The sequence below is a fragment of the Scyliorhinus canicula genome, chromosome 1 (assembly GCF_902713615.1).
Source record: "Scyliorhinus canicula chromosome 1, sScyCan1.1, whole genome shotgun sequence".
NCBI lineage: Eukaryota > Metazoa > Chordata > Chondrichthyes > Carcharhiniformes > Scyliorhinidae > Scyliorhinus > Scyliorhinus canicula.
This window is the reverse complement of record NC_052146.1, coordinates 191,566,683-191,589,839: the sequence shown is the minus strand read 5'-3', so window position 1 is coordinate 191,589,839 and position 23,157 is coordinate 191,566,683. Positions and strand designations below refer to the sequence as shown.

Below are 23,157 nucleotides of genomic sequence, written 5' to 3'. Positions count from 1 at the left end.
CCCTTCAACAGAGGTGAGACTATTTGCTTTTTCCAAAATGCCTTCAATCGTCTTTGAACCGACTTACACCACCTGCATCTGCTGACTGACTTATAGGATACAATATCACCATTTAGATTTAAAAACATTTCCACAAGTTTCTTTTTAATTTGTACTCCAGCTATTTAAATCTTTCACCACAGCAACGTCAGTTCTGTCAATTCCCTGCGCATTCTTTTTTTAAATATAAATTTAGAGTACCCAATTCATTTTATTTCCAATTAAGGGGCAATTTAGCATGGCCAATCCACCTATCCTGCACATCTTTGGGTTGTGGGGGCGAAACCCACGCAAATACGGGGAGAATGTGCAAACTCCACCCAGACAGTGACCCAGAGCCGGGATTCGAACCTGGGACCTCGGCGCCGTGAGGCAACAGGGCTAACCCACTGCACCACCGTGCTGCCCTACCTGCGCATTCTTGGAAACAAATAAGGTCATCTCAAGTCTGTTTCTCCAAAAAAAACTCCAACTTATTTAACATTTTCTAGTTATTTACATGCTGACGTGAATTATTCAGTTGCTCCCTGTTTCTTCTCATGGTCAAAGTCTGCCTCCTTGGGATTAGCTACAGAACTGTACACACAAGGATTCCACCCTCCATGGCATAAAACAGCAAAGTTCTTCAGTCCAAACCCGTTATTAACCCCATACAGCCCTGAATTTTTTAACTCATGTCTAATTCTTGATATTTAGTCATTTTCAATTTCATTTGTCAGGTGCCTACCCAGTTGTATAACTGAGCTATGGCATACTATTTTAGTGCCAAAAAATCTGACCATACCTCAGTTAGTTTAGAAACAAGAGGATTTTCAGTTCCACTCAACAATCCTACAAATTTTTTTTTTTTTAAACATATTTACGTTTTTCATTTTAACAAGTAATACAACAAAATCACAGGAATGATATAGCTTAACACAAAAAAGTCTCAACATATGTAGCTACAGAGGGGAACAGGAGAACAGCAATATAATTGGTTCAGTATCATCAGACTCAATTTGGTGCCTCTATATGAACCACCAGAGAACAAAGGGAGAGATAGATAATTGCCTTGAAAGCAGGTAAAATGGTGCACATCTTCCCACAGGGCCATTTCTCGCAACGACCACGAGAGTTCAGGATAAATATTTCACGTCACGTTCGGGCACGCACCAGAACATATATCCCTTAGCTCCAATAACACCAGAGCACCAATGACACACGACAACCCCTTCCCTCTGACTCATCTGTATCCCTGCAGGAACCAATCACTAATTCTTAAAAAAAGAAAAATACAAAGAAAATGCCCAGTTCTATGGTTTTACATATACCACACAATGCAACATAAACCAAGGCTCAGTTCAGTACGATCATCATTCCACATATTCATACAGAGGACCAGCAGCCATACATTTGGTATATAGTCTGCGCTTCCCAACACATTAAACAAGACGGGATAAAAAAGGGAGCGCTCCCAGGAGCAAATGTTCTCAGGTTAAAACAGGAACAAATATAACCAAGTCCACATTCTTTCAGTGTACACCAACCCTCAAGGACAAAGCTCATTCATGCCCAACCATGCGGGGGGCAACAGGATACTAACCAGAGTACAGGACCGGACTTAATTCCACACCCTTGTGCACTTAAGAATCAATAAACCAAGGGTATTCAGGCATATCAAATAACTCTGCCTCTCAGGATGCCCCTAATAAATATCTTCGAGAAGGGACGTCCCGAGCACAAGAGAACAACAGGGTATCAATCACAGCACTGGTATATGTCGCAGTTTATCAAAGAGAGCACCAAAAACCTGCATCAAGCTGAAATCATCATCCAGAACATCATTCGCAGTGACGTCCATCATCCAGACGCACACAGCACTGCCGAGGCGTATGCTTGCTCACCAGCAACCCGCCACTGCAAGCTGGACCCCACCCCATCCCAATCAAACGAGGATTTGCTCTGATTCAACTTGGCTCCTCACCATCAAACTCTGACCAAGATCAGCTAGGAACTTAGCACAAAACATATATCCCCAGGAAATTATGGATTGTGCATTAGGATATAATAAGGCATTAAAAGATGAGTGGAGATGGAGCCTCTCCTGTGCTCACAACATGACCCCCATCCTTCCTAGTTTGATATTGCACTATTCAAGTTCTTTGCATTTCCAATTTTTATACCCATTTCCTACCTATCCCATGGCTGAACATGGGATCTGTGTGGATTTTATTTTACTTAGAATCATCCATGCAACTCTTGAAAGAATAAAGAACTCACTTCTCAACATTCCTACACCAGTGGGGGTTTCTCAGGTGCTATCTTCCCTTTTTAAAATCAGTGCTAGATCCCTCATTAATTCCTCTATGTTGCTCTTAAAATTGACTGCTCTTTTTCTCGCTACTGAAGTTATATAGGCTTGTATTTGCCTATTGCTTTTGTAATATACATCTCATCTTTAGCATTCATGTACTGCACTGAAGTGACCACCAACTACATTTCCTACAGCTCTAACCTCCTTCCATAATTGCTTCCACTGTTCTTACACTGAACATTTTTCTTCAATCATTTTGTTGGTTTCCAAAAGAAACACATCTTTGATGGAAAGACACCTAACCTCCTAGACCTTATATACTTCTGATACATAGATGATATGTTTGTTATATTTGAATGTAAGAACTTCTTTACACACCTCAGTGGGCTTTATCCTGCGTTCACATTCACCTTTGAACTGGGGCAGTCAAGTTAGCTCCTTTTTCTCAATGCGCAATGAGTTTTCTACTATTGTTTACCATAAGCCTACCATCACTGGTCACTGTACACGTGAGGAGACATACAGTGTCACACGATATAAGATTTGCCTTATTGGCAAGCTCATAAATAGGGCCTGAGCAATTTGCTTACCGTGCCAAACTGGGTGCTATAATATGGTGTATTAAAACTATCCTGCGGGATTATGACTATCCTGATCAGATCATTGCTCATTTATATCATTTAGCCCTGAAAAGTATCCAGTCTGTCTCAGATTCCTGTAAGGGTAAGGTGTCTCAAAACCTTGAGCAACAGATAAAGCTATTACTATGCAGTTCCAATACAAGTGGTATTCTCCAATAAAAGGATGCTGCTGTCAAGCCAAAAAGATGTTTTTCCTATCACACAAATGAGTAACATGGTGTATGAATTTTGTGCAAGTGAGGTGCCAGGTTATGTAGGCCATACACCCCAGTACCTGAAAGATCATATCAAACAGCATGACTGTTGAATGTTTGTAACAAGTGCTGAGTAAACCCAACCAGCCGGTGCATGCAAAACTTATAAGTATCCAACATTAGATGTGATTCCACAATCGAACAACACTTGCTAAACAATCCTGATTTGTGCTAAGAATTGTGCTAAAAACCACATATATCCACACACAGGGCCCTACCCTTAGCAGACAGAAGGAGCAAGACGATGTATTACACCCTTTCCAACTAAACAAATGCTTGGGGGGGACTGCCATTCTCTGGTTCATTCCCCATGGCAACGACTTGACCAAAGTTGATCTGCCTGACTTGGCAGTTAACTACTCTCTGCTGCATTCTCCATGGCAGCACCTCTATTTCCTGTTGGTTCATTAGCTGTCCTGATGACTGCAAAACAGAAAGCTTCAATAGTATGTCTCCTTTTTGTTTTCAACAATTGTGAACTCAACCTAAACTACAACAAAAGACTGACAGGTGATATTTCAAAGAGCACCTCCAACAATGCAGCATTCACTTGGACTGCACTGAAGTGGTAGCTTGAAATATGTGCTCCTATCTTGAAGTGGGACTTGAACACACAACTTTCAGACTCTGAGAGGAGAGTGCTACCTGGCCGGCTAGTTGTTGTGCAAAGATAAGAATGGGGATAGGTTTTAACTTAAAAAAACAAGCGAGGTGGGCCAGAATCGGAAAGAATGCAACGGCCAAAATGAAGAAATGGTGAGGTTTCAGAAGAGCTAAAAATTCCTAATGTCCTCCAGTGTCCTTGCTCCTTTTCCTTGGAGCTTGCAATTTATTTTCTCTTCATATTCCCATTTTAAGTGGCAGTCATGCATTTTGTTTCTTCAGGGTTCACTTCACATATCAACAGATGCTTTACAGCAAAATACAGCTGAGCTCATCTTTCATTTCTTTGAATCTTGTCTTATAATTGGGAGAACAGAGGAAAGGTAAGTGCTTCATGGCAAGACAAATGCCAATACAATAACTGTAAATTCATTCTGTGATGTAAGGAATCAAATCATATCTTTCATCCATAAATAGGGGCAGCAGAGTGACCCAGTGGTTAGCACTGCTGCATCACAGCATCAGGGACCCGGGTTCAATTCCAGCCTTGGGTGATTGTGTGTATGGAGTTTGCACATTCTCCCTATGTCTGCGTGGGTTTCCTCTGGGTGCTCCGGTTTCCTCCCGCAGTCCAAAGACATGCAGGGTAGGTGGAGTGGCCATGCTAACTTTCTCCTTAATGTCCAAAAGGTTAGGCGGGGTTACAGTGCTAGGTAGGGTGTTCTTTTGGAGAGTCGGTGCACACTCGATGGCCTCCTTCTGGACTGCAGAGATTCTATGATTCCAAATGACTGGGAAAGAGGAATTTGCTGGCGAGGGGAATACTACACATCAGTCTGAGGTACAGTCAGAGTTTTAGATAAAAATACAAATAACCATATCAAAAAAAAGTTTTTAGGAAGAACAAACTTGGTTGTATCTCAAGTGGACAAAGCAAAATAGTACTACAAATATACACAAAGCTACAATCTTTCAAGATCAATAAGGCATGCAACAATAATCGCATGATATATTTCTACAGTGAACTAGTTGTATACACAGTAATGGATGAGCTTCTGCCATGCTTAGACTGCAACAGGGTCTAGGTAAACATCAAATCCGTAACTAACTTCATCAATGTCCCAATGAGTGATTTCATGTACTGTTGTATGCAAGTCTGTGTTCATCACAAAGTAGCTTACAGTTCCCCAGAAACCCCCCCCCTCAAAAAAAAAAATCAGCCTCAGAGGAACCTCTTCCCAAATATTGTGACTGGCCATGAACTGTTCTCTTCAACCTGAGCATCCCCTTGTTTATCCAGAGACTCATAACAAAATACCACAAATGGTATGCTATTGTTTGATTTCATGTTGCAACCTTTGTCATTGTCAAATGATACATTCCGAACTAACATGAACAGTACAATGGGAAATCTGATCATATACTTCATACACAATCACTGTTTCACAGTTGAAGACGATGGATTTTGAACTTTGCTGGGTTCAACGTAGCTGCTAGAGCTGTACAGATTAAGTAATTTTAGAGTGTATACTCCAGCAAATGTAAGGAAAACGAATTTCATAAACAAAAGGTATGCTGCCATTTACTTTTCACTGGAATAAGCATCAACATATCACATACTTATATTGGTCTCATGCTGACTTCAAGTAACAAAGAAATATAACATGTACCCGTTTCAGACCACTTTTCTTAAATATAAACCATGTGCTTTATACTTAACAGATTATCCTCAAGTTGTATAAAATAAGGCATATCTTGAATAAGACAGGCAGAGACGGAATGCCCCATACTTACCCTGTAATAATTATCTCTGGGTAACTCTGGGTGCCTAAACCCCAATTACCTCCATTGATGGGCCATTCCTAGAAGACATAAGAAGAATAAATGTAGACACCATAGAGATCTTCTTTTCAATAGGTGCTCTTGCCACTCGTCATACTATCCAAAAATTCAGGTAAGCATTTAGGGCAGTCCGAGTGGGCAAGAGAGCTACACTACAACATGAACTTCTCACCAATAACTGTCTGTGGCCTACTGCATAAACAGTGCCAGCATTGTCTCCAAACAAAATTCAAATTCAAGCAATGGATCAAATAAAACTAGAATCCAATAAGGGGTCCCTAGCAAATAGCTCCTGGTTTGAAGGAGAATAGCAAATAATGGTTAGTTCCTCCACAATTAACTTTCCCAAATATAGTTTGACATCTTCAGAGATATTCAAATTCTCTGCTTCCCTCTCTATCTTCAAACTGTACCCAATTAAAACATTTGTAAACATGGTAGGGGGGCCGGAGTCCCAAAATCAAACCACACTGAAGACACCCATGTCTGAAATATAAACACAGTGGTCTGCAGCTCTGGAGCTGATTCACCCTATTTGATAAGGTGCTGCATTGGAGACTTGTACAAAAATGACTAACACACCACTGAAAGGAGAAAAAGAAAAGTAAAATGAAGTGCTGGAGGCACACTGATGGTCAACGTGTTAATGCTTCAGGATAGCTGTTCCTGTTTTGCAGGTATCAATGAAAATCTACGTATTGTTCAAATACCACATTTTTCTCGAAATGGAAGCCATAAATAACTAGGTGTAAACACAATATCCTATTTTAAGTCATGCAATTTAAAAAGCAATAAAATTTTAGAAACAGAACATTTTACAATGAAGAGAAGTTTTGAATACATGTGAACTGTGAAAATAGGAGTATTAAAAAAAGTACAGAGGCACGTCTATTCATGTAAGCAACAGGATCAAAGAGGTCACACTGGGCAGAGAGATATTACTATCCCAGGAGAAATAGTTTAACAGTGTGGTGCACATGATATGCTAAATAGCAACAAAATTCTGCATAAACATTCGTGCGAGAGACCGAAAATACAGAGGAAATGCATAGGAGCACAAACAAACAGCTTAGCTTTTATATTTCAAAAGACAGATTCTAAACCTTTTTGCTGTATCCTTGCCGCTTCTGCTTTGCCCCAACAGAATAAAGTGCAGGAATTAAATCAACAGGGCAGTCAGCAAAATACTCGCAACAGGTGACAGGCGATTCATGTATATCCAAGGGGTATGGGTTCTCAAATATAGGATAACTGGAAGACAAAAAAAACCAACATGCATTAAAAGCCTTAAAATAAGCAGTGGCAACAGACTTCTCATGCAAATCCGTCAACTTAAGTCATAAATTGGGAAAGAGTGTACACAGTGATTATGTCATTATACCCAGTGATAGAAGTGAGCATATTGTCAAGTATTTGCCCATGGATGATTGAGGCACCCACTGCTTTGTATTATTTCTTTAACAAAACACATGGGTATTGTACCCTGCTCCAAACCATTTCTGTTTAGTTTTAGTAATAACAATAGGATTCAAGGTCATCTATTAGACAGCCACTTTAAAATGTCCCCCTCTCAGCTATAAAATGGGTAGAAAACGAAGCCCATGTTGGAATCAAAGAATTTCAGTGGATACAGTGCAGAAGGAAGGCATTTGGCCCATCATGTTTGTCCTGGTCCTCTGCAGCAACAATTAACCAATTGCCACTCCCTGCCTTTTCTTGGTAGGCCTGTACATTTGACCTTTTCAGTTAATGACCAATTTCCTTTCAAATGCCACGACTGAACCGGACTTCATCACGCTCAGTGCATTCCTGATCTCAACCACTTAGAACATAGAAAAATACAGCACAGAACAGGCCCTTCGGCCCACAATGTTGTGCCGAACTTTGTCCTAGATTAGGAACAAATTAATCTGCACCCCAGCATTCTACCGCAATCCATATACCTATCCAATAGCTGCTTGAAGGTCCCTAATGTTTCCGACTCTACTACTTCCACAGACAGTGCATTCCATGCCCCCACTAGTCTCTGGGTAAAGAACCTACCTCTGACATCCCCCCTATATCTTCCACCATTCACCTTAAATTTATGTCCCCTTGTAATGGTTTGTTCCACCCGGGGAAACAGTCTCTGACTGTCTATCTATTCCCCTGATCATCTTATAAACCTCGATCAAGTCGCCCCTCATCCTTCTGCGTTCTAATGCGAAAAGGCTGAGCACCCTCAACCTTTCCTCGTAAGACCTACTCTCCATTCCAGGCAACATCCTGGTCAATCTCCATTGCACCTTTTCCAAAGCTTCCACATCCTTCCTAAAATGAGGTGACCAGAACTGCACACAGTACTCCAAATGTGGCCTTACCAAGGTTTTGTACAGCTGCATCATCACCTCACAGCTCTTAAATTCAATCCCTCTGCTAATGAACGCTAGCACACCATAGGCCTTCTTCACAGCTCTATCCACTTGAGTGGCAACTTTCAAAGATCTATGAACATAGACCCCAAGATCTCTCTGCTCCTCCACATTGCCAAGAACCCTACCGTTAACCCTGTATTCCGCATTCATATTTGTCCTTCCAAAATGGACAACCTCTCACTTTTCAGGGTTAAACTCCATCTGCCACTTCTGAGCACAGCTCTGCATCCTATCTATGTCTCTTTGAAGCCGACAACAGCCCTCCTCACTATCCACAACTCCACCAATCTTCGTATCATCTGCAAATGTACTGACCCTCCCTTCAACTCCCTCATCCAAGTGATTAATGAAAATCACAAACAGCAGAGGACCCAGAATTGATCCCTGTGGTACACCAGTGGTAACTGGGCTCCAGGCTGAATATTTGCCACCCGTCATCACTCTCTGACTTCTATCGGTTAGCCAGTTTGTTATCCAACTGGCCAAATTTCCCACTATCCCATGCCTCCTAACTTTCTGCATAAGCCTACCATGGGGAACCTTATCAAATGCCTTACTAAAATCCATGTACACCACATCCACTGCTTTACCTTCATCCACTTGCTTGGTCGCCTCCTCAAAAAATTCAATAAGACTTGTGAGGCAAGACCTACCCCTCACAAATCCGTGCTGACTATCCCTAATCAAGCAGTGATTTTCCAGATGCTCAGAAATCTTATCCCTCAGTACCCTTTCCACTACTTTGCCAACCACCGAAGTAAGACTAACTGGCCTGTAATACCCAGGGTTATCCCTATTCCCTTTTTTGAACAGGGGCACGACATTCGCCACTCTCCAATCCCCTGGTACCACTCCTGTTGGCAGTGTGGAAGAAAAGATCATTGGCAACGGCTCTGCAATTTCATCTGCTTCCCATAGTATCCTTGGATATATCCCGTCAGGCCCGGGTGACTTGTCTATCCCCAAGTTTTTCAAAATGCCCAACACATCTTCCTTCCTAACAAGTATCTCCTCGAACTTACCAGTCTGTTTCACACTGTCCTCTCCAACAATATGGCCCCTCTCATTCGTAAATACTGAAGAAAAGTACTCGTTCAAGACCTCTCCTATCTCTTCTGACTCAATACACAATCTCCTGCTACTGTCCTTGATCGGACCCACCCTCGCTCTAATCATTCTCATATTTCTCACATATGTGTAAAAGGCCTTGGGGCTTTCCTTGATTCTACCTGCCAAATATTTTTCATGCCCTCTCTTAGCTCTTCTAATCCCTTTCTTCAGTTCCCTCCTGGCTCTCTTGTATCCCACAAGCGCCCTGTATGAACCTTGTTTCCTCAGCCTTACATAAGTATTCTCTTCCTCTTAACAAGACATTCAACCTCTCTTGTCAACCATGGTTCCCTCACTTGACCATCTCTTCCCAACCTGACAGGGACATACATATCAAGGACACGTAGTGTATGTTCCTTGAACAAGTTCCACATTTCAATTGTGTCCTTCCCTGACAGCCTATGTTCCCAACTTATGCACTTCAGTTCTTGTCTGACAGCATCGTATTTACTCTTCCCCCAATTGTAAACCTTGCCCTGTTGCATGCACCTATCCCTCTCCATTACTAAAGTGAAAGTCACAGAATTGTGGTCACTATTTCCAAAATGCTCCCCCACTAACAAACCTATCACATGCCCTGATTCATTACCAAGTACCAAATCCAATATGGCCGCCCCTCTGGTCAGACAATCTACATACTGCGTCAAGAAGTGTCATCATTGCTTCTTTTGCCAATTACCTTAAACAAGTGCCCTCTGGTTAGTAATTCTTCCATCAACGTGAATAGTTTCTCCTTATCTATTCTGTTCAGACCCTTCATGATTTTGAAAACCCCCATCAAATCTCCTCTCAACCTGTCTTCTCTAAGGAGAACATCCCCATTTTCTCCAAGCTATCCAAATAACTCATATCTTGGAACCATTCTTGTGAATCTTTTCTGCACCCTCTCAATGTCCTCATCTAAAGCGTGGTGTCCAGAACTAGATGCAATACTCTAGTTGAAGCAGAACCAATGTTTTATTTTTTGCACTCTATGCTCTTATTTATACTGCCCAGGATCCCATATGTTTTATTCACCACGTTCTCACCCTGCCCTGCCATCTTCAATGATTTGTATACAGATACATCAAAATCGCTCTGATCATGCACTCCCTTCAGAGTTGTACCCTTTATTTTATAATACATGTCTGCTTTCTTCCTGCCAAAGTGAATTATTTCACACTTCTCTGCATTAAATTTCATCTGCCTCAAACCTATGTCCTTTTGAAATTCTACACTATCCTCCGCAATTCACAATGGTGCCAAATCATGTGTCATACCCACATCTTACAATTTTGCCTTTATAACAATGTCTGTGCTATTGATATATATATCAGAAAGAGCAAGGATCCTAAAACACTGATTGACACCTGGGGAACCCCACAGGTGAATGTTTCTTTCGTCCAAAGAAAAACACCACCACTGGTTCCTGTCACTCAGCTAATTTTGTATCCATGTTATCACTATCCCTTTTATTCCAGGAATTTGAACTTTGCTCACAAATCAGTTGTGCAGCACTGTATCAAATATCTTTTGGAAGTCCATGTACACCACATCAACAGCATTATCTTCATCAACCCTCTCCATTATCTCATCAGAAACTTCAAGGCGAGTTAGTTAAACATGATTTTTCCTTAGTAAATACAGGCTGGCTTTCCTTAACTAACTTGCATTTGCCCAAGGGACTACTAATTGTGTCCTGAATTACTGTTTCCAAAAGCTTCACAAACACTGATGTTAAACTTCTTACTTTTTTTTGAACAAGGATGTGATGTGCAATTTTCCGTCTTCTGCCGATGGCCACCCCAGAGTGTAAGGAAGATTGGAAAATTGTGGTCAGTGCTCCCTCAATTTCCACTCACTTCCCTCAGTATCCATGGATGCATCTCCTGGTCCCTCATTAACCTAACCAGCCGAACTAATGCCTCAGCTTCATCAATTTTAAACCCTTCAAGTGTCTGAATTTTCTTCTCTTACACCGTGACTTTGGCAGCATCTCGTTCCTTGGTAAAGTCAGGTGAAAAGTATTCATTCACTACCTCAGCCATGCCCCTGCTTTCCTGTGCAAATCCTCTTTTTTAGCCCATAATCAGCTGCACTCCTTTTATCACCTTTTATATGCTAACAGTGATTTGGGGATTCCTTTTAATATTGGCTGCATGTCTCTCCTCATATTCTCTCTTTACTTCTCTTATATGCTTTTACAATTTCCCTCGAAACCTTCCATGTTCAGTCTGGTTCCCAATTGTATCATCTACCTGACATGTCATAAGCACACTTTTCCTGCTTCGCCTTAATCTCCATCTCTTATGTTTTCCAGAAAACTCCCTACCTTCTCCCTAATGGAAAGATACTTCCACTGCACCTAGACTATCCTTTCTTTAAAGGCAGCCAAATCCATTTGTGTACAATTGAAATGGGCTTTCCTCCAGCTAATTATTCTTACTTTAGATTGTTTTCCAAAGCCATCCTAAACCTTATGATACAATGATCACTGACCCCAAATGGCACCCTACTCACACTTGATTCACTTGACCTAACATATTCACAAGCAGATTCAGCAATGCCTCCATTCACGTTGGACTGGAAACATACTGTAGAACATTCTTCTGAAGACACTAGAGGTACTCTCTGCCTTTAACACTGCTACTATCCCAGTCTACATTTGGATAACTGAAGTCCCCCATTATAACTTCTATAATTCTTGCATTTCTCTTTAATTTCCTTGCAAATTTGTTCCTCTTCATCTTTCTCACTAGTCAATGGCATATAAACAACACCAAGCAATGTAATTGCACCTTTTTTGTTTCTTGGCTCTAGCCAAATAGACTCTGTCCTTGATCCCTCTGGGACATGCTCTCTCTCTCCAGCCCTGCCATGTCCTCCTGAATCAATACTGCCACCCTCCTCCTTTTCTTCCTGCATGAAACCCAACATCAAACGCATGTCAGTGGTCATAGTACGATACGGTCATCCAAGGTTGGGAAAATTCTTCAACCAAGGATGAAGTCAGCAACTGAAGATCGAATGCTATATTTTTGTTAAAAGCAACCATCAATTTAGGTGGGTGAGTGAGTAAATCGTGTTGAGGGATATGTTAGATATGTAAAAAGCAATACGATAGCTAATGGCCTTTGACTGCTCAAAAGTATTCTGCATTTAGTTTATTTTCTCTCGAAAAGACATCTTGCTAACGTCCCCATTTCCTCAGGGCTTTTAAATTCCCTCAGTCAGGCACCTCTCACAGTAACTTTATTGAAGCCTACTTGTGACAATAAGCGATTTCATTTCATTTCTTTTTCAGGAGTAATCATCTACAGTCATGCTATGACCGAACATCAAAATATTACTGCAAGGTAAAACAATGATCAGATATGGCTGGAATATATACCTCCTTTGAATGATTTTTATTTAAGCTGAACTGGTATTTTTTGGTCCAGTTCACTGGTCATTGCTGCAATTCTTACAGTACAATTCTTACCCGTTTTGTCCGAGATCTACAACAACCAAGTCCTTCTCCAGAAGGACAACAACTGCATACGGCTCCTGAAAATCTGTAGAAATACGACAATAAATCAAACATGCCAGAAATAGATGCGTCCAATTGGAAAATTGGTCTTCAGATGAATTAGACTCGTGGAATGCAAGTATCTGGCAATGTTAATATTTCCTGAATAACATGAAAATCAAATTCCAATTTTGTAATTTTTCACTAAAAGTAGAAAAGATTGGTCCTCATCAACTTATCTTCCCATTCCACAACTCTCCACTGATCCAAAATGTGAACAATATTAAGTCATGAGAGTGAAGCTGTCTTGAGTGTGGAGTTAAGCCATAGTAAGAACAATTGTGACTTAAACATTGACACTTTCATTTGTATATTTTATTGTATTTTGTGTTTGAAATTGTTTATTTGGCTCTTGGTGAGATTGGATGGACTTCATGAAGCACACTAGGGTCCTGCTCTAATCTGCTAAAACTGCTTCCTATTCCACAATCAACCTGAAATGAAAAGATAGCCCAGCTTCATTTCTCCATTTTAAAACATGTTCTTAATACATTTCCTGTTTTGACCACCCTCACCTCCAATAACAATTGGAAGGAGCACCAAAGTTAAGACCGTGCATTCAGTTGCCTTTCTGATTTCCCCTTTCCATACTCCACTGGGTCAGACTTCCTCGAAACATGTCCCTGACCCAACCCAAAATTGCAGCTCTCGTTTCCCCCATCTCCCCATATGCCCTATCCAAATTCATCCTATCCACAGGACTTACCTCCTGCTCCCTCAACCCAACCCCACTAAACTGACCACAAATAATTCCCTGTCTGGCTCCCCATGTTAGCCAATGATCCTCGCTTCAGGTATCTTGCTAGTTTCCTTCAATCTTCTACCATCAACCCTCCTCAAAAACAGCACTTGACCTCTTCCAAACCATCAACCCGGCTCTAATGTCCCTAATCTTTCCAAAGTCCTGGATCTTGCTGTTGTCTGCCAAATACATGTTCAGCCTTCCTCGAAATCCATGGTTGAATGCCTCCATTCAGGCCTCCCCACAGTACCACAAATGACAGGAGGCCACCATTTGGCCCATCGAGTCTGCATCGACTCTCTAATGAGCACTCCACCCAGGCCCACTCTCCCACCCCATCCCCGCAAACCCATGCATTGATCATGGCTCGTCTACCTAACCTGTACATCTCTAGACTATGGGAGTAAACCTGAGAATGAAGAAATCCACCCACTATTTATCATCGCCCTGTCTTTCAGTTTCATGTGCACAATGATAACACCCACTACCTCTCCGAATCCCTCCTCTGTATCCAAATTGTCTGACTGCTTATCCGGAATCCATTATTGGACAAGCAGAAATTTCCTCCAACTGAATACTGAAGACCCACCATAAATTCAGTTCTCCAGCCACTGACCCCATCCCTCTCCCTGGCGACCCGAGAGGCTGAAACTGGAAGTTTGCAACCTTGGTGAGTGTTGTGTTTCCCCAAAATGAGCTTCTAACCACAAATCTGTATCATCACGAAAGCTGTCTATTCCGATCATTGAATCACAAAATGGTTACTGTACAGAAAGAAGCCATTCAGCCCATCACGTGCTGACTCGCTAATCCCAATTCCCTGTCTTTTCCCAATAGCCTTGAAATTCTTTTCTTTTCAGATAATTATTAATTATTTTTCGAAATCTCAACAAAAGCTCCCTTCACCACTCTCAGACAGTGCATTCCAGATCCTAACCACTTGCTGTGTAAAACACATTCTCTAGTTCTCAATCCTCCTGCCAATGGGAATAGTTCTTCCCTATCTACTCCGTCCAGACCCCTGATGATCTTGAGCACTTCTATTTATTTCCTCTTAATCTTTCCTTCTCCCTGGATAACAGCCTCAGGTTCCTTAGTCTGTCCACGTAACTGAAGTTTAACTGGAACAATTGTAACTGGAACAATTCCTGGAAATCTTTTCTGCACTCTCTCCAAAGCCTTCAAGTGAATATAGTGATCCAAGACTCCTATTGAGGCCAAACCAAAGTCTTTCACAGGTTTAACATAAATTCCTTGCCTTTGTATTCTGTGCCTCGATTGATAAAGTCCAGGAATGCCATATGCTTCATTAATCACTTTCTCAAACTGCTCTGGCATCTTCATTGATTTATGCACATGTACCTGAATGTCCCTCTACTCCTGCACCTAGTTTAGAATTGTACCCTTTATACTGCCTCTTGTTCTGAGCAAAACCAATCACTTCACATTCCTCTGCATTAAATTTAATCTGCCACTTGTCCGCCCATTCCACCAGCCTGCGTTCTCTTAAGACCATAAGATATAGGAGCAGAATTAGGCCATTCGGCCCATCGAGTCTGCTTCGCCATTCAATCATGGCTGATATTTTTCTCATCCCCATTCTCCTGCCTTCTCCCCATAACCCCTGATCTCCTTATTAATCAAGAACCTATCTATCTCTGTCTTAAAGACACTCCGTGATTTGGCCTCCCCAGTCTTCTGCGGCAAAAAGTTCCACAGATTCACCACCCTCTGGCTGAAGAAATTCCTCATCTCCATTTTAAAGGATCAGCCCTTTAGTCGGAGTTCCACATTATCCTCACAGTTCACAATAATGAAATGTTTTATGTCAACTACAAATTTTGAAGTTGTGCCCTGTACACACATACCATTAACATATATCAGGAAAAGCAGGGCTTATAACATCAAACCCTGGGGAACCCCACCACTGAATATGCCTTCCACCAGTTCGGAAAACATCCATTCACCGTTACTGTTTCTTTTCACTCAACCCATTACATGCTGCCACTGTCCTTTTATTCCATGGGCATCAACTCTGCTGACAAGCCTGTTCCATTGTATTTCATCAAATGCCTTTTGGAAATCCATGTGCTCATCAACCACATTTCTTTCTCTGCTACCTCTCTAACGTCACCCAATTCCACCTCGCCCCAACTTGTCTTCTGCTGAAACCTCATCCATGTGCTTCTGTTACCTCTAGATTTAAACTATTTCAACACACTCCTGACCAGCCTCCCATTTTACATCCTCCATAAACTGAAAGTCAATGAAAACTCTGAAGTCCATACCCTAACTTGCACCATAGGACATGGTTCACCAATGCAATACATTAACTCTCAGTTAAGCAGTGCCTTTTATTTGAAAATGTCTTGCTCATTTTCAAACCCTTCCATGGCTTCACCGCTCCCTATTTTTGCAAAATTCTGCTGCCCTATATTCCTTAGAGATATCTGTGTTCCACTAATTTCTGATCACTTGAACGATGAGCAGAATCAGAGTACTGCAATGTAGCACATGTCTGGGACCTTTATTTTAAAAGTGGGGCAAAAGCACTTTCCAAGACTTGCAAATCTGCAAATCTAGGAATCTATAATTAGCTTAAGTAGTTAAAATACTGCACTCATATCCAATTATATCTTATTTGAACTTCATTAAATAAATATTTTGGGAATGATACGCACGCAGTCATTTGTTGGCTGGGGTTTGTGCGGGGGGGGGGGGGGGGGGGGGGGTTGCTGGTTATATTATTGTGTTTTTGTTGAAATCTGATGTTTAAAATTGTTAAAATTATAAATGCTTCAATAAAACATTTTCTTAAAAATAAAAATGTCACACACTCCTGTGGCCATTGAAAGGCAAGCTGGGTTCTTTAGCCTAGATTAGAGCATGCTTACAAATGAATCACTGTTTCACTGGCTGAAAGTTCCATTTGCAACATTTGTCTTTAGTACTACCATAGGTGGCTTATACATGTTTTTTGGTCTCCTTTGCTTTAAACTTAAACATTAATGAATAAACTACAATGAACTGAAAGATTGCCTGAGGAGTGAATTTGTGATAAAAATAATCTCGGGCAAAGTTATCCATTTTTTATAGTGGTAGAACTATCACATTTGAGTCAAAGGTTTAAGGCCCACAGCGAAGATCAGAGCATATAATTTACGTGGCGTACAAGTCAATCCGGAACGCAAGACAGCTCAATTTTTTCAGCCCCAAAAATCATGTAAAGTCACAGCATAGTACTTATATTAGTCAGTCTCATTTTTTTCACCCAAAAATGCATGTTTTACTTCCCAGTACTTAATAACTGGGTATAAGGGATCAAGGAGGTGATATGAGTTGTGTTGCAAAGATGCCTGGGGAGTTTGCACCCACAAAGAGCTGACCCCTACCACCCACTCCCCACACCCACAGTGATTGATAAAGATGGCTACCACCCACACCAGAAATTAACTTTTACACTAGACATATAAGTCACACCCTGTAAATGGTGTGATCTTGAGGCAAAGGTCAATTTATATACCAAAGTCTGCGGTAGATTAACACTGCGTTACCGATAGAGCATTGCACTGTTGTTGGAGGTATCAACTTTTTGATGAGATGTAAAATCATAAATGCCTCCCCCCCCGGTAAAATATTGCGTGGCATGACTAGAACCACAACAGGACAGTTCCCCCTAGTGAGATATTTATCTCTCAATCAAGAAGACTAAAATCAGATCATGAGGTCATATATCTCTTTGCTGTCTGATGTTGTTCCACATTAAATGACCCCTGCACAGTGACAACACTTCAAAAATATGTATTGTTTGTGAATTACTTTGGGACATCCTCAGGTTGTGAAGCACTATAACATTGCAAATCCTCTACTTTTGCAAAGGGCGGCAAAGTAGCACAGTCGTTAGCACTGTTGCCTCAACTCCAGGGACCCGGGTTCAATTCCAGCCCTGGGTGTCTGTGTGGAGTTTGTATGTTCTCCCGTGTCTGTGTTTCCTCCCACAGTCTTAAGCATGCAGGTTAGATGGATTAGCCATGCTAAATTTCCCCTTAGGTGAGGTTACTGGGATAGACTCGGGACGTGGGCCTAGGTCCGGTTCTCTTTCAGAGGATAGGCGCAGACTCGATGGGCCGAATGGCCTCCTTCTGCCCCTCAGGGATTCTACGTAAGAGAATAGCTTGCATCTAGAAGGTGCGACAAATTCAGATTCAGTAGTCTTGGGTAACGATGCCCATAATAGCATTTGCAACAGATCTTTATTTTAAAATTCATGGAAAGGCGAGTGCAGAATATAAAGTTGTCACAGTTGATAAAAATTGAGTAACTGGGTAAACGTACCGCTAGGATACGGCGTTTCACAGAGGGTGAGAAAATCAACAATTGGGTAGTCCATCTCAAGTACTGCAGTGCTCTTCCCATGCATCACCGTCAAGCATGGTCTTCTGCCTACAGTATCATAGGACAGACCTCCTGAGAATATGATGAAAGGATCTCTGGAAGCAAAAATTATAAATATTAGTTTGAGCCAAGCACGTATTTAAATTTGGTTTTCTATGCTCAAGTTATACGAGACAGTGAAATCCCAAGCTAATATTTTACTGCAATTAGTAGCTCAAAGCTGTTGGGATGTCCATATTTCAAAGCAATGTGCATGTTACAAAATAAACCTGATGGAATAGCCTGAAGAGTAGCATTTTATGTTAATTATTCTTGCGGCGAAATAGTTAACTGAAGTGAAAAGATTTTCTGCAGAACTAATCAATCACTTCACAAAATTATACTGTGAAATTTATATAACCGCCTTTAAGTTAGGAAGTGGATGCTTAACATCTTAAAAAGGGGAATTTAGGGATGTTGTTAATGTGCACATAGAATGTAATTTGGTCTCTCTAGACAGGTTTAAAAAAAACCTTAACTACCGGCATTTGTAGAAACTCTTAGTGTAATCAATATTTCAATTACCCTATGGGCGCACCATTCTATGAGCTGATGTTGTCTTGCAATTGTAGCCGATACCATTGGGTGTGTAATCAGGTAAACAATCGAAGGCCAAACAAAGTTAAAATAAACTTACCCAAAGCACCAACCCAGTACCGTGTACAATTCTAGTGACTGTACGAGGGGTTCCTGGCACTGGAAAGGGCACAGTGAAGGGTAATTTACAACGGCAGTCTCCAGAAATGGGGAATATTTGCAATGGGGAAAAGGCAGCTGAGCGATACCTTACTGATATGTTCAATATTCTAAGGGGTAGAGATGTACTATACTCACATTAAATAAATTGATATTGCAAATTGTACAGATTTAAGCCGAGAACAGGAATAGTGAATGGCCAGTTCAAACTGAATTACTTTACATAGGGAATGAGAAATGCAAGGGATAATATTGTCCAGAGAAGCAAGTTGAATTGATTGCCTTGCCTAACAAGAATTGCCTGGTAAGGGAAAGTAACAGATGACAAGCAGAGCCAAGGAAGAAGAAGAAACGAGGACCAACGTGAAAACAACTGACAGAAAGCAACAGGCAGCAATTAAGAGAAACACAAGATGAAGAAGCTAGAGCAAGAATGTCAGAAGGTGTCAGTGCAACAGATTGCAAGAAGAACCAGTGCTGCAAATAAAGGGACCAACATTCCTGAAGGAAATTTTCATCTATGGTCCTCATTATAAGCCAGACCCAGAAAATATCAGCAGGAAATCAGAGGTACGTGAATATTGCGATGTAGATAAGAGAATATAATGTCAAATAACGTTACAGTAATTTTGTGTGAATTTAGGTATTGTTTCACATTTGTAGTATTAAAATTGTTGATTGAGAGGGGGAATGTAATTAAGTGAGTTGAATAGTGAAACGTTTCAAATATTACTTCACAGAAACATTTGTGCTCTGGTTTTCAGCTTTAATACCTATTTCACTCAGCTCATATGCCCGCAGGGCAAACATCTCAGCTTATGATTTCATAAACACATTTTCTTCTAATTTTTTTAAACTTTCTTTCCGTTTTTCCCCCAGACATAGGACAGGGTGCCCAGCTTGTTACTAATACTGGGCATGATAACATTTATTGTTAATGCGCAGGTGCCCATCTGCATGTACAAAGTTTGCTGAGAGAAGCAGGATGGCACAGTTTCCTATTGCTCTTCTTGAGGAAGGAGTTCTGCTGAAACTTTGCCCCAACTCGAGAAAATATTTAAGGCCGAATTTGCAGCAAGTTACAGAACAACATTCTGCCATTTTGGGCACAGTTATTCAGAGAGCCATACACCACAACAATAACAAATTGCATTTGTACAGCGCATTTCATGTTGGGAATCTTCCCAAGGTGCTTCACAGGACAAAGACTGTCGCAAAAAGATATTTTGGCGATTGGCTTGGTTAAAGGGATAGGTTTTAAGGAGCACCTTAAAAGAGAGGAGAAGGTGCGCAGAAATTGAGGAAAGCTTTCAATTTTTCCCACCATACGTCATCGCACCCTATCAACATATCCTGCTATTCCATTCTTCTTCATGCACTTAGCTAGTTTCCCCTTATATCAACCACGTGCCCTATTTCTCTCAACTGCTGGTAGCGAGTTTCACATTCCAACCATTCTCGGTAAAGGAGTTTTTCCTAAATTCCTTATCAGTGGTTTTCATAATTATGGCCCATAGATTTGGACTCTCCATTAATGGTCACTGCTAGTCTGGAACAACGTTGCTTCTCTGTGTCCCTTCCCATTTTTATACCATCCTCTTTGCTCACGTTATCTATAATCGTGGAGTATTAGCTTTCTACTTGTATATTAAGAATACCAAGCTTCACCTCTCCAACACCACTCCGTTGCTGGTTATGAAGCTGTGGATGATACAGATTGACTTGGAGCATGGCATTTGGCTGGGCCATTTTGTTTGACACCCAAAGTAGCCTGACTGCATCTCCTTCCGGAAATGATGATTCAGAAACTGGGTTTAATGTTTAGATCCAAACATGGAGACAAACTCAACAAGGTGGCCAACCATGCGACCAAAACATTACCTATCTCTACCACGAATTTAGCCCCATCCCTCCCACTACCACTGAAATCTTCATCCACATTTGTCACTTCTGACAACCTTTGAACAGTTTGCTGGCACCCCAACGCACTTACTATCTCCAACTCATTCAGAAATTTGCTACCACTATTAAATTGAGTACAGAATTATTTCATACACTTTCCATCGCCCACCAGGGGAGAAGGGAACCTCGCCACTATGGCAGGCAGTGGAGGCTCCGTCTATGTAAGACTTTCCTTTGTATCAAGACTGTCATTTTTCAGTATTTCTTTAACTACCAGTTCTCTTCCCTTACTGTTTTCTGGCTGTCTCAAACTATGCTTTTCCATGGGTACACAAATCGTTTAAATTAATTCTAGAGATTTTTGCTCAATAGGTCACATTCAGATTTTGGATGCCTGCTGCTCATGAAATTGACACTGCAGCATCCTGATGGGCAGAGGAAGTTGTGACTAAGGAGATTATTGTGGGGTTTAATTCTTTCTAGACTCTTGATGAGGTGCTGTCTTTACGCAAGGGTTTCCAAGAGTGATGCCTAAATAAATAGGATAACAAAAATAATAATCTTTATTGGTGTCACAAGTAGGAGGATAGTGCAGCTAAATACGTGTAGGAGGGAGGATTGCTGGACCATTGGGATCTCTTCCGGGGCAGGTGTGACAAGAGGACAGGTTGCATCTAAACTGGAGGGGCACCAATATCCTGGCTGGGAGCTTTGCTAGAATCACTAGGGAGGATTTAAACTAGTATGGCAGGGGGGTGGGAACCAGAGCGTTAGCTGAAAAGGTGCAATAACTGAAGGGGAAATAGAGAACAAAAATGAGAACAACATCATCTGTCTGCTCAAACACAATGGTTTGAAGTGTATTTGTTTCAAGTATACCAGTAAAGCAGGTAAGGCAGATGAACTTAGAGCACTTATTAGTACTTGGAACTATGATGCTGTGCTATCACAGAAATGTGGTTAAATGAAGGGCAGGATTGGTAGCTGAACATTGGGGGATACAGATGCTTCAGGAGAGATAGAGGGGAATGTAAAAGGGGTGGGGGAGTAGCATTACTGGTTCAGGAGAATATTAGGGAGGGCATCTCAGAGGGCTCAAACCATGAGCCAATCTGGGTAGCGCTCAGGAACAGGAAGGGGGCAATCACAATGTTGGGGGTTTATCACAGGTCCCCCAACTGCCAGCGAGAGATAGGGGAGCAGATAGGTAGCGAGATTTTGGATAGGTGCAAAAGTAACAGGGTTGTTGTGGTGGGGGATTTTAATTTCCCCTATATTGACTGGGACTCACTTAGTGCTTAGGGGTTTGGATGGGGCAGAGTTTGTAAGGTGTATCCAAGAAGGCTTATTGATGCAATATGTAGATAGTCCAATTAGGGAAGGGGCAGTACTGGACCTAGTATTGGGGAATGAGCCTGCACAGGGGTTGTGGTTTCAGGAGGGGAACAGTTTGGGTGTACTGACCACAATTCCGTAAGTTTTAGGGTACTTTTGGATAGGGTTGAGGGTAACCCTTGTGGTTAAGGTGTTAAACTGGGGAAAGGCAAATTCCGATAATATTAGACAGGAATTGAAGAATTTGGATTGGGTGTGGCTGTTGGAAGGTAAATCAGCATCGGACATGTGGGAGTCTTTCAAGCGACAATTAATTAGGATTCAGGAAAGACAAATTCCTGAGAGAACGAAGGAGAACTATGGAAAGTTTAGAGAACCTTGGATAATGAGGGATATTGTGAACATTGTCAAAAATAAAAAGGAGATCTTTGTATGGTCTCTAGGGTGGGGGCAGTCAAAACTCTTGAGTATAAAGAAATTAGGAAGGTTGCATCTCATTTAATCTCTTAATGCATCTTTCATCTCCAGGAAAGTCTTATCCAGGAAGGGACACTCGGATATACTGATGAATGAGCCAAAGTGGCAGGAAAGCGGGAAATTACGAGGGGTCAGTGAAAGGCCTTGGCAAGTAGGATTAAGGTGAATCCCAAAGCTTTTTGTTCATATGTAAAAAGCAAGAGGGTGGCCAGGGAAAGGATTGGACCACTGAAGGACAGTGGGGGAAATCTGTGTGTGGGGACAGAGGAAATGGACGAGGTACTAAATGAGTACTTTGCATCAGTGTTCACCAGGGTGTGTGGGCAGTCTGGGTCATGTTGACCTCAAAAAGGAGGTGCTATTGGATGTTTTAAAAGGCATTAAGGTAGATAGGTCTCCTGGGCCTGATGGGATTTCACCAGAGTACTGAGGGAAGCAAGGAAGGAAATTACTGGGGCTTTAACTGACATTGTATCCTCATTGGCTACAGGCGAGATCTCAGACGACTGGAGAATAGCTAATGTGGTATGGCTGTTTAAGAAATGTAGCAGGAACAATCCAAACTATAGACCGATGAGCCTCACATCAGTAGTAGGTAAATTATAGGTCAGAATTCTCAGGGACAGGATTTATACCCATTTGGAAACAAATGGACTAATTAGTAATAGACAGGATGGTTTTGTGAAGGGGAGGTCGTGCCTCATTAACTTGATCCAGTTTTTAGAGGAGGTGACAAAGATGATTGATGAGGGAAAGGCGGTGTTTGTTGTTTACCTGGATTTGACAAGGTGCCTCATAGCAGACCGATACAAAAGGTGAAGTCACAAG

General features: G+C 41.5%; 1 protein-coding gene across 5 annotated transcripts in view; it reads right to left on the bottom strand.

Moving 5' to 3' along the window:
* stxbp5a (syntaxin binding protein 5a (tomosyn)) overlaps window positions 1-23,157 on the bottom strand; it is a 222,239-nt gene that overhangs the window by 81,620 nt on the left and 117,462 nt on the right. For all 5 annotated transcript variants that reach the window (XM_038805189.1, XM_038805151.1, XM_038805169.1 and 2 more), the window contains exons 10-13: window positions 17,821-17,975; window positions 12,657-12,729; window positions 6,776-6,923; window positions 5,625-5,692 (exon numbers count right to left, since the gene is read on the bottom strand). In XM_038805189.1, coding sequence (XP_038661117.1) covers window positions 5,625-5,692; window positions 6,776-6,923; window positions 12,657-12,729; window positions 17,821-17,975 — 444 coding nt within the window. The remainder of the gene's footprint in view (window positions 1-5,624; window positions 5,693-6,775; window positions 6,924-12,656; window positions 12,730-17,820; window positions 17,976-23,157) is intronic.